The sequence below is a fragment of the Phoenix dactylifera genome, chromosome 3, assembly GCF_051530095.1.
Source record: "Phoenix dactylifera cultivar Ajwa chromosome 3, Ajwa_hap1_PhDact_Kaust_v1.1, whole genome shotgun sequence".
NCBI classification, from domain to species: domain Eukaryota; kingdom Viridiplantae; phylum Streptophyta; class Magnoliopsida; order Arecales; family Arecaceae; genus Phoenix; species Phoenix dactylifera.
In genome coordinates this window covers 50825452-50836790 of record NC_143192.1, presented here as the reverse complement: position 1 = coordinate 50836790, position 11339 = coordinate 50825452, and the positions used below count along the sequence as shown (strand labels likewise).

Genomic DNA, 11339 nt, shown 5'->3' with positions numbered 1-11339 from the left:
CATCTGTCCTTATGTTAGTGATGATAGCCATGATCCTACCACCTTAATAGCTATAAAACATTTTAAGTTTTCATGACCAAAAATTACGAGGAGTGGACCGGCAAAACCAATGTAAACTCAAATCTTTAATACCAACGTATCCTAAGCTTGTGATTGTGTTCAGTAATTAATGATATAAACGAAGATATCATTCCAATCAAAAAGAGCCATTGTACGTCCAATCCACCCTCCCATCTCCCTCCTGCTCGGCTCAACTAACCCACACCCCAAAGATCTTCACCCCTTTCATCTCCTGCTCCCCCTGTGTCACTCCTGACGCTGCCATTGGCCCGGATATCACCTCCTCCTCTTCCTCCTCTTCATCCACCTCTATTTTATAACTGAGGCCTAAACCGATCGTCACATTCCCATTTTCCTGGCCCCGTCCTTGTCGACAGGGCACTGCTTCAATCATGCAATATGCCCTCCGCGGGCCCTCTCGCTCCTCGCAGCGGTAGAAGGTAACAGAATCCTTTGCCTGAAGTCCCTTCTCCTTCACAAACTTATTCCAGCCCTTGGTGAAGACGTAACTCTGGCTGCTCTTCCAGTAACAATACCGGAAGACCCACAGCCGGCTCTCTAGGTCCTGGAACTCAAGCAGGAGCTCGTCATCGGACTCCGGAGACACCGCGGGGAAGAACCTCGTTGCGTGCTTCTTCGGTATCACCAGCCTGTTCAGCTTCCCGACGTCGCTCGGCGTCAGCTCCTTGGTAAACATTTCGCAGCAGGTGTTGCAGCTGCCACCGCCACCGCAGCCGCCGCTGCCAATTCCACTGCGAGGTGAGCCCCTTGGTGGTGCTACCGGGGAGGCCTGAGGCGACTGCATCACCCGCAGGTACTCCGCGAACCTCGACTCGTACGACCCACTCCTGATCATCTCGAGAACCGCCTCGGTGGAGAACTGCTCCTGGAACCGAGGCTCGTGGATGGTGAGCTCGTTCCACGGGAGGTTGCGGTGGGAGTCGCCACGGTGCAGCTTGATGGCCGCGCTGTCGTAGGCCGCCGCCGCCGCGAGCTCCGACTTGAACGTGCCCAGCCAGATCCTGTTGTGGTGGGCGTAGATCTGTGCGCCCCAATGCCCATTTTGTTGCAGCACAACACCCTTGTACCGCATTGACGAGCTTGGCCGCTGCATGATCGACGGGCCGTCGCCGTCGCCGTCGCCGTCGGTCGAGCCCTCGCCTTCGCGTGCTGCAGTCGCTGTGGTGGTCATGGACAGCATGCTGCCAACCTCAACGACGCTACCGGCGTCGACCATGCTAACGTCATCGTCCTTTGCTTGAAACATGTTGCAGGCGGAGCCTGCAACGGAGAATAATGGAAAGCCTCGGCAGTCCTCTTCCTCGGAGGGAAACCTGACGAGAGGCCATCCATCAATCCCATATTAGACACGATCGATGGAGCAGTAGTTATTAGATACCAATGAGATAGATACATGCAAAATATAATAAAAGTTGGTATCGGTAGCCCATCATGAGATGCAATGCGATATAGTGTTACGATAAGAAAGAGAATAAGAAAAGAAGGATGTCATTACCTGGGGAAAAGGAGAGATGAAGGGGCGGTGGTCCGTCGAGAAGGCATGGCGAGAGATGTAGAGTTCCAAAAGAGAAGGATTTGGGGTGACGAGATGAAGTTTTTAGAAAGATAGGAGGGGATGAATGGGCGAAGAGACGACTGAAAGAAGGAAATAAATCCCGGGGGATGGGCAGAGGGTGGACGGAGAACGGGGACTAATTTGGGAAAGGTGGGGTTGGCCGTCTCCTCCAAATTAGAAAACTTAGTGGGTTAACAGGGATCCTCTGAAATTTGACAGGCGGATTGGCCAGCGAAAACAAAAATAAATCTCCGTTGGTCTTGATGCCGTGCAAGAAAAAAAACGGTTGTAAGGACACCCAAGCCACCTTGTGCTCTCACTAAGGTTGTCAATCCAATGAGAGAGAGAGAGAGAGATCTAGCTCATGGAATTGCGTTCTTAATGCACTAAATTGTGAGAACGCCCACGTCGGACTTTCTTAAAGGCATCGGAAACCTAATAATTAATGGTCTGGGTGTGAAGTTGGGCCTTTTTTTTTTGAGTGTTTTCAGAAACATGTGCATAATAATATTTTTATGGAAAAAAAAAAAGAAATCTTGACTGCTGCAACTGAAACCCCAATTCCCTGTAAATTCCACCTTAACTGCAGTGCTTGGTTTGCATGTCTGAACAAACTCTATGCAATCTGTGTGCTGGCTTCTAATCTGTCGCTTACGTGTGGTCCAAAATATTGCGATAGAGATTTGTTCAATATTTGGTTAACCGGTGTGGCTCGAGGCAAAAACGGATGTAGGATTTTTGATCCTACCTATTTGACTGTTTTATTTTTCTTTTTGTTTTTTGCTAAAATGGAAGTATCATACATAATATGTATGAATACATGCAGTCAAAAAAATTAAAAAGTAAAACATCGTGGAGGGCACTAGGCAACTCTGCATCTTTCACCCATAGGAGGTTCTCTGAATGGTTGGCGACAAAGGACGCCACCCAATCCATAGCCGCATTCGCTTTTTTGATTTGTCGAAACGCATCTCCTCAACCTTTTCAATTTTTTCTGCTCATTTGATTCATTTTGTTTGGTTTATCTTGTAGGCTGGTATAGGTCGCCCATGTTTAATTGAATGACATCCACTACAAGTATCATATTGCATGAGTTCTGTCGCATGTTTAATACAAGGATTGTGAAAGATATAGTGAAGCAATATTACTTCAGGATTAAAAAGGGGATGAAGGATCTTTATTTTATCCAAATCCTACCTGTTTATAGCCCTAGGTGTCTTGTGAAAGAGTCAACGGAGACTAACTTGGGCAGGATATTGTTGGAACAGCCATGTAAATCTTGGACTGGATTATCTCATTTTGTCTGAGTGATACAGTTGGTATGTCATTTCATTCGTTAGAAAGGATATTAATAAAGAACATAGCATCAAATTATGATTTTTAAAATGATTTAGTTTTCCCCCATATCCCTTTTAGGAAAACTTTCATGGAAGTTTAAATGTCTTCTAATGTATTGTTGTATCGTGAATACACAACTTTTATATTGATTTATTTTCTATAAATTTTGTAGAAAGGAACATAATTATTGATTTTTCAAGTTGAAGTGTTAACCGGTTAATCTGCACGACCTCGTGTAGAATAATTCACTATCGCTTTTGAGAAAATGTATAGTAGGAGGTAGAAGAAAGCATTACTCGGTTTCAAGTTGGAACACAACTAGGGCTATTACGCGAGATCTATCTCCAGACATTGGTTCCCTAGGGAAGTAGAAATCAGGCTTTTTCATTGCTTAGAAACTTAGGTAGAGGAGGAGATGATGTTGGCGGGAAAAAAAGTAGGGATTAGGCTGTAGAAAAATTTATATACTGTCTCATAGTATGTAGAACAATATGATCACTTCTCAAATAAGATTGGCTGGCCTAGGATCACCACAAACAAGAACTAAATATAAGAATTTGTGACAGAATTGCGAGAAGAAAATAATATTAAAGAGAGAATAAGTTTTCAAAGAGAGAAATTTTTGGAGAGATAAATAAATATTTGTATTAATAAAAAAGTTATAAGATTCACTCCCTCTTTCCCTTCACTTCTAAAACTATGACGTAGAACGACGTAGCCACGCTAGAGGAAGAACCGCCTGACTTTCTCACCATCAGAACTTCGGCTTTCTTTATAAAAAAAAAAAAACTAAGATACTCTTACAAAGACACTTCTTAAGTTAGCATTATAGCAATGTGAAATAGGAAAAGCCTTATTGTATTGAGATTGCAATTTTATGATCCAAGTAAGAAGATGTGCAATCAAGACCTTAATTTGCGCAATACATGATTAAGCTGGCAATAAGTAGTGCTTCCCTCTCTAAATCATAAACCTTTAATGCTGTCCTAATTCATATCCATTGCCTGTCTTGGTCATTTAGATATACTAATATATAATTACTTAGGGAGTCCCCTATAATATAAGTATATGATGCAAGTATCTTGAGAGATAACAGTACTTAAGACTCGAACCACTGATGCAACACTTTGGATAATAATATCAAAGTTGAAACCACTAATGTAATATAGAAGAGAAAAGGGTTAGATGAAGTACATGTTTTAGGCGTCTGTTGCTGCTGCTCCTCCTCCTCCTCTTTTATTTGATGAAAACCTCCTCTTCCTTCTTTGCCCAACTCCAACTACATAATTTTTATAACGCGTTACAAAGAAAATAATGAAAAGATTAACATAATACTGCATATTATATACCTGATTTGATTTAACTATTCTTCCTTGCCAAAGTGTAAGGTTTCATCTCAGAAATGGGGGTCGGTTGGGGAAGGGAGTAGATAGAAGAAGAGGAGGGCATGAAAAAAATGTTGGATTGAGATGCTTGGATCTAGGATTTAAGTATTGGAATTAGAGACGTTGGGTATCCATGGAATGCAGGTATAGGACTTCAAACAAGCACTTGTACTCTTTTTTTTTTTTGTTAAGAAATCAGAGAAGAATCCTCTTCTCAGTCCAAGAGTGATCATCTCCTCAATCATGCATAGAAAATACCAGAAAGTATGTTATTGGTACATTTTTACTACTTCAATTAAGGAGAAATTAGCAGCAAACAGTGCCTAAATTTACGATTTGCAAATGTATGCAATATCCGCTGATGTCTTTATACCATAAATATTTGTCATATAGATGCTTAACAAGCATCTTATATACTATAAAACTTGAGGCCGTACTAACTCGATCGGCAATCAAATATTCCCTTCAAATACCATTTCAAGCGAGCCGCAGGAAATCTGGAAAGATTCCTTAATTGGGTCTGTCAAATCTCGCAAAAAATTTCTCTATCACTCGGTATTTGTATTTTGTACTGCTCTCGGAAACCTGGTTCTATTTGGGTAACTCAAACTAAGATGTGTTTATGATTTGATTAGATTCCAAGAGGCTGAGTTTAGCCAGATCAATCTGGGATTTCCTATGGACCAGTTTGACATTGATTGCTGAAGATAAATTCCGTAGGATCTTGTATCTCTGTGTGTATATGTGTGTCAGGTTTTTCATACTACTAAAGTGAGATTCGGGCCGTATTCGACTGAACTCAGTAGGTCCAACCGATTGCAACCTTCGATCCAAAGCAAGATCAGATGAACGAAATAGAGAATCGCCATCAACTATATGAACCTAGGTATGACATGAGGTCTACCAACCCGGCAGTGCTCGGGGTTGAGAGATGTGAAGTGAGAACCATTGAACCGCGCCACCTCTCAAGAAAGAAAAAGAAAAAGGAAAGGCAACAATTGATGGGTGAGGCAAAAGTCCGATCAACTACGACACATGTTACATTAAGCTCTCCATTTTTTCCTTGCTTACATTCTAACAACAGACCAAGACCATAATTCCAAACCTAATCCATTTCTATTACCGAACAAGATATAATATCTATTTCGTCAGTTCAGATTCTATCTAACCAGACCACTAATACATGTAAACTTTATCAAGAACACATTTTAATATTTGATTCTTAACACGCATAGTTCTATTTAACAATATATATTATTATTAACTAAAAATCTAAAGCATGATCGGTTGAATTAACTTCGAAGATGGATTATATTTTTAAATAAAAAATGATCAAAATCAGTTCAGTTTAGATGAGACTGGATTATTTTTTTCATCAATTTCAGATGAAAAATGGCCTGACCCAATCCATTTGCAATACAACCTATTTCATTCCTTGCATCCCATGCATACACGCCACCTGCAGTCCTAGCATTAAGCCTGCATCTCATTCTCACATGTACATGCCAATGACTTAGTCCTAGTGCCTTTTCTTCCGGTACAATAATCCAATTATTTTCTAACATCATATACCTAAACATTAATTTTCCAAAAAAAATATCAAAAATTTTTCCTGTAAACTGAACGGATCCAAAAAAAAAGAAGCTCACATTATATCCGTACAGAATTGGCTGTATTATTAGGATAAAGCCCCAGAAATTATTCCTTATTTACAAGAGAAAACAGGATTAAAAAAGAGAAACCATAATTACAAAGGTGGATACTTTCAATATTGCTCGGCCTAAGACTCGGCTAGTCTTCTTAGTGGCTTCCTGGGTCCACCCCAACAGACTTCAGCGTCTCCACTTTCTTTGGCCTGCAAAGAATTAAAAAACTAATTAATAATGTCTTACTGTAAAGAGCTAAATAACGACGACCTAACTCTCTGATCTTGTATATTATTGTTCCTTAATAATAGCTGGGGAAGGATTTTGAGCCCAAAATCGAACCCAAATTTATAAAATAGTAACCCAAGTCAACCCAATGATTGGGCCGGTTTGTGTTGAGCCCGGCCGGAGTTACAACCATGCCTTTAGAGACACCGTCATATATTTAAACAAGGATGGATTCCAATCAAGCCATCATCAATTGTAGCCATTAGACCCCATTTATGGGGTAGAAATAATGGCATCATTTTTGTATTTGCCCATCTGCATATGTCTATTAATAATGACCCTATGTTCTAGCATCCGAAGTTAACTTAATAAATATCCTTCTAAATATCGAATTTTACATTAATATCTTTTCAAAATTGATATTTGTACGTATATCCTCATAAAACACTTATTTTACTATTTCATTTTTTTTATTTTTTATTTTTATATATGTATGCACACCATCTAATGTCGTTAAAAAATACAATTTCAAATTAAAATAACTAAAATACCTTTAATGGTAGATGTGAACAAAAAATATTTATAAAATAAAAAAATAATTTCAAAATTATATATTATTATTAATTAAAATAAATCAAGTTTTTATTAATGGCATTAGAAAAATCGTTATATTAGAATATTTATGTAAAAATATTATTTTATGAGAGCGCAGAAATAAATATAAATTTTAATAGAGTATTCTTGCAGATTTAAATTTTTAGAAAGATATTCATAAAAAAAAAAAACCCAATTAACTTTATATAGTTTTTAGAAAGATATTAATCCACCGTATATACGTACACGTCGTAAGAGGCGGGGTGGCCGTTGGCCCGGGTGGGATCGGAGATGCCGGCCCGGACGGCGTCCAAGTCCTGGAGGTGGGCGACCCTGCGGAAGACGGATTTGCGGACGAATCGGTCAGCCTCGGCGGCGGCCCAGTCGGGGTCTTCTACCTCCGGCACCGTCTCTCTCTTCTTCTTGCTCACCAGAACGTTGGGCGCGTACAGCAGCTCGTGCTTCGCCGTGTACAGCCCGAACGACACCGATAACGCTATCAGCCCCACCGCCACATACACCGGCACAAAGTCCCCCCTGCTACTCATCCAGTTTTTAATTCATTATACGGGACTCATCATGATATCAACTCCCTCTTGTTAGTATGATAAAACAGAGAGATATACTGGAAGCGAGAGAGGAGAAATCTTTAGACCTTGGTTTGGAGGCATGATGTCGGCCCAAGAAATCATTTGCAGTTGGTGTGAAGGCCTTCATCTTCGGCTCCGTCGACGTGGTGAATCGCCGAGAATTCGCCAGGGATCTCCACATGTTCTTGCGAACATAGAAAGCTACGGTTTAATTACGACTGTTTGAAAGAAAAGAAAAGAAAAGAAAAGAGCAACGCAAGGTGCATAACTCACCGCCATCCTTGAAGCCATGGAGGATGATCGAGAGCGATCGAAAAGATGGAATACGAGAGCAGGAGAAGAAAGTAGCGAGGATGGGAACTAGAGAAGCAACGGGTCTATTCTTTGCTTACGGCCGGGTTGTGGTAGGGACGGGAATGATGGGTGGTAGCTATGAAGGCGCATGGGGGCGAACGAGAGCGGGGCCAAGGTGGCCCGAGGAGAGTGGAGTTGGGACACGTGGAGTCGAGGGAAAGGGGACGCGCGTTGGAGAAGGTGCTCGAAGCGACAAGAGAGCCGGCGAGAAAGAGACCGGAGGGCGGAGCTTATCCAAAAGGATAGGAAGAGGCGTCATGACCTGACTTTAGTGCGAGAAATTGTACCCTAGACCCGATCTACCAGCTCATCTGTAGACCGGGTCTATGGTATCAATGGTTTTTAGTCAAAGTTTGGGCTGCAGCGGTGGGACAATATGCCACGCCCCGAAGCTAAATAGACTCCGCATATCTATATCGTGAGCCATGTAAGACTATAAATCATATCAAAGCGATAATAATTTTTAAAAATTTATCCAATCAAAGCTCATTTGGTTCTTACAATAGTTTCTAAGTGACATAAGTTAACATGTGCCCACTACTAATCCTGACTCAAGTAAAGTGTTCTAACTAGACTGACTAAAAATCTAATGACTGAAAGTATTTTCAAAAAACTAACGCATACTCCAAGTCCTAAGCAATCATACCTCTAGATCTAAAAAAAATAGAGAAAATATAATAATAAGCTATACTAGCCAAGTAAGTAATATAATAGTTCAGAGTAGAATCAAAACATACCAGATATTTAATTTAAACACAAAATTATGATTGGAAAATAAATTAGAAGTAACATATTTTTTTTTAAAATTTACTAAACATTTTAGGAAGGATTTCTTGAGAGCCAGACTAGCTGCTTCCTAAAAGCTGCCTGGACTGGAGCTTGGAGCTTGCATTTCACCGAATTGTTTAGCCCTGGTTTTCGTTCATTCTGTACTCTATAAGTACCCATTATTCCGAAGCACGAGGGAACTGCTTCCAAGTGATCAAATCAACTGATGGTTTTCAAAGCTTTTATTTTATCATTTGGTTTCACATTTTATTACGTCTTGTTATAGTGTAACTCAAATAAGTTAGCCACCAACACTTTTGGTTTAGCGGTTATCATATATGAGGATTCATGCATGCATATGTTTAGTCTTACATTAGTTATTCGTCGGAAAAATTTTGAATACTTATAAATAACTAAAAAATCTACAAAATACTTTTCAGGTAGCTTTTATGGACAAGATCTTGGCTGTTACACTATCCCTCTCCTCGGCAGATGTTGGACCTAAATGATGGCATTCCCACTTTATTTATCAAAAACAAGCAAACATATAAATAGCTGCTTCCCTTGCAGCTGTTTTTGCACTATTGCGATGATCTTTTTTTCTCGTATCACAATTTGGTCTAAATCTGCATGGCTTTTATTTTTTGTGCATATCTCTCCTTGCTCTCTCTCTCTGGAGCAAGGGATAGGCAGCTGGAGAAGATGTGAATTGGCTGTGTTGCTGGAAATTGGACCCGGGGGCATTCTTCGGTCGAGGAGAGGGAGCGACTGTTAGTCCTCACGGCGGGGCGGCGGTCTGTCGGCGGGCGGCGTCCTCCGTCCGGGGCGGTCGGAGAGAAGGAACAGCAGGTCCCCGCAGCGGGGCGGCGATCCGTTGGCTGGCGGCGTCCTCCGTCCGGGTGCCTGCACACGAACCGGTGGCCGGGTTCTCCGGCGCCGGCCCTCCGACGCTCAAGTCAGAGAGGGGGCAAATAGTGGGGAGAAGGAGATAAACAGTGATTTTTGGGTGTATGAATGTTCCAATCCCCTCTTGAGAGGCCAAGGCTCCCTTTTATATGCGGGGGTCGGTTTACCTGTGATGTAACAGGGCGAGGCCGTAGTACGGCTTGGCATGTTGTTCAGGTCGGCGCTCGGTCAGGCGAATCATTGCACTGATGTCGGCGGTATGGCCGAGATCAGAGACTTATCATAGTCGACTAGACCCTGCTGGGTCGATTTGCCGTGGAGAGCTGGGGATCCGTAGATGTCAGGAGCCATGCGCATTTATTGTGGAGTAAGTCGGAGATCCGCATTTATTATGGAGTAAGCCGGAGATCCGCATTAATAGTGGAGTAAGCCGGAGATCCGCATTTATTGTTGAGTGTGCCGGAAGATTACAGCGGCCATGCGCAATAAATGCCGGAGGGGTGTTAGAGTACGGTCCTCGGACATCGGAGTTTCTCTTAGGTCGGAGGTTTCGGGGTCGGTCGTCTTGTGGCCGAGCGTTCCGAGGTCGGACGCTGACTTCGGCTGTCCGGGGTCGGAGGTTGTACGGCTTCTTGGGGGCATTTATGTCATTTGGGGGGAAACTTTATTCCCCCCAACACTACCCCCCGACTTCCGAGTTCGAGCGGCTTGTGGGGCTCGGACGTGGGAAGTAAAGTCTGTCACTAAGGTTGGGGGGAAGGTCTCGCCCGCCCCCTTGTGCTTTCCGGAGCTTTCATGGTGAGATATGCGCCCTTTGGCGTCTCGAGGCTGCTTTATTCGGTGAGCTAATGATGGAGCTCGTATCGTCATGCTTCTTGAATCGCCAGGATCATTTTACGGCGGATTAATGATGGGGGACCTCGAGCTCGTCGAGGCGGTGTCTCGATTCCGTAATCGACGTTTCTGGCTCATTAATGAGTGTGCCGTTACGGGGTTTGAAACGGACACGCGGCGCGACCCGAGGTCGGACGCTTTCGATTTCATGTTACTGGATCATAATTCCGAAGAAGTGGAGGCCTCATCGGGGCTCCACGTGTCCCAGATCTTATTAAACGAGGGGAGCGGGGGTTACGTCCGCTCGTTCCTCAAGACGATTTGATTCTGTGGACCCATGATGAGGCCCCGAGATCCGATAGGACAACGCTTCGATTTCGTATCCGATTTATTAAACCGGAGTGAATACGGTGCCTCGGCTTCCGAGGTCGACACGTGGCGCAACCCGGTCGGGGGGATGGGAACCGACCCCGTCGATCTGGGCCGTCAGGGGGGTCTATATAAACCCCACGAGTCTGCCCTAAAGGTCTTGTTTGGCTGCCTCTTATTTTCGTCGTCTTTCCCCCCTGCTTCCTCCCTCAGCTGAATCTTGCTGGTGGTGCCCGGAGCGATTTCCGGCAATGTCCAGTAGGTTTTCTTCCTGTTTTCACTAGGGTTTCCTCTTTTCTCCTCCTCGTCAACTTCCATTTTCTACTCTTAACTTTTGCTCCACTCTTCCGTGAGAATGGGTTCCGGTCCCGAAGAGGTTGGGTCGAGTCTGTCGGAAGAGGAGCTGGATTTAATCCGCTCCCGTTTCTTCTTCCAGCCCGGGTTTCGCCTTGAAACCGCAGGGCCGGAAGACAGGGTGACGCAGCCGCCCCCAGGTCGGATCGCGGTTTACCGCGAGACACTTTGGGCGGGCCTGCGTTTTCCCGCCCATGAGTTCGTGAGCAACTTGCCGGCCGAGTACCAGCTCGTCCCGGCGCAGTTGGCTCCGAACTCATGGAGGACCATAATCGGGTTTTTATCCCTGTGCCTCGGGCACGGGATCCCGATTTCGGTAGGCCTTTTTCGCCGGTGT

General features: G+C 43.5%; 2 protein-coding genes across 6 annotated transcripts; both read right to left on the bottom strand.

Moving 5' to 3' along the window:
* LOC148714436 (AP2/ERF and B3 domain-containing transcription factor At1g50680-like) lies at window positions 1-5867 on the bottom strand. Of its 4 annotated transcripts, none has more exons than XM_089929760.1 (3): window positions 4169-5867; window positions 1577-3744; window positions 1-1394 (listed from the first exon to the last, which is right to left on the bottom strand). In XM_089929760.1, exons 2-3 carry the CDS (start codon window positions 1621-1623, stop codon window positions 251-253), a joined length of 1191 nt encoding a protein of 396 aa, XP_089785886.1. In that variant the 5' UTR covers window positions 1624-3744; window positions 4169-5867; the 3' UTR covers window positions 1-250. The 4 variants fall into 4 exon arrangements, with proteins under 4 accessions (XP_089785886.1, XP_088575055.1, XP_088575054.1 ...); XM_088718929.2 differs by having other exon boundaries at window positions 1577-4253; window positions 4324-5867; XM_088718928.2 differs by having other exon boundaries at window positions 1577-5867.
* A 151-nt stretch (window positions 5868-6018) lies between these two features.
* Window positions 6019-7851, bottom strand: LOC103714554 (uncharacterized). 2 transcript variants are annotated; one of them, XM_008801838.5, is made up of 4 exons: window positions 7691-7851; window positions 7483-7601; window positions 7074-7367; window positions 6019-6214 (listed from the first exon to the last, which is right to left on the bottom strand). In XM_008801838.5, the coding sequence occupies exons 1-4, from the start codon at window positions 7706-7708 to the stop codon at window positions 6160-6162; spliced, it is 486 nt and encodes a 161-aa protein (XP_008800060.4). In that variant the 5' UTR covers window positions 7709-7851; the 3' UTR covers window positions 6019-6159. The 2 variants fall into 2 exon arrangements, with proteins under 2 accessions (XP_008800060.4, XP_008800061.3); XM_008801839.5 differs by having other exon boundaries at window positions 7074-7364.
* Window positions 7852-11339: the final 3488 nt, after the last annotated feature.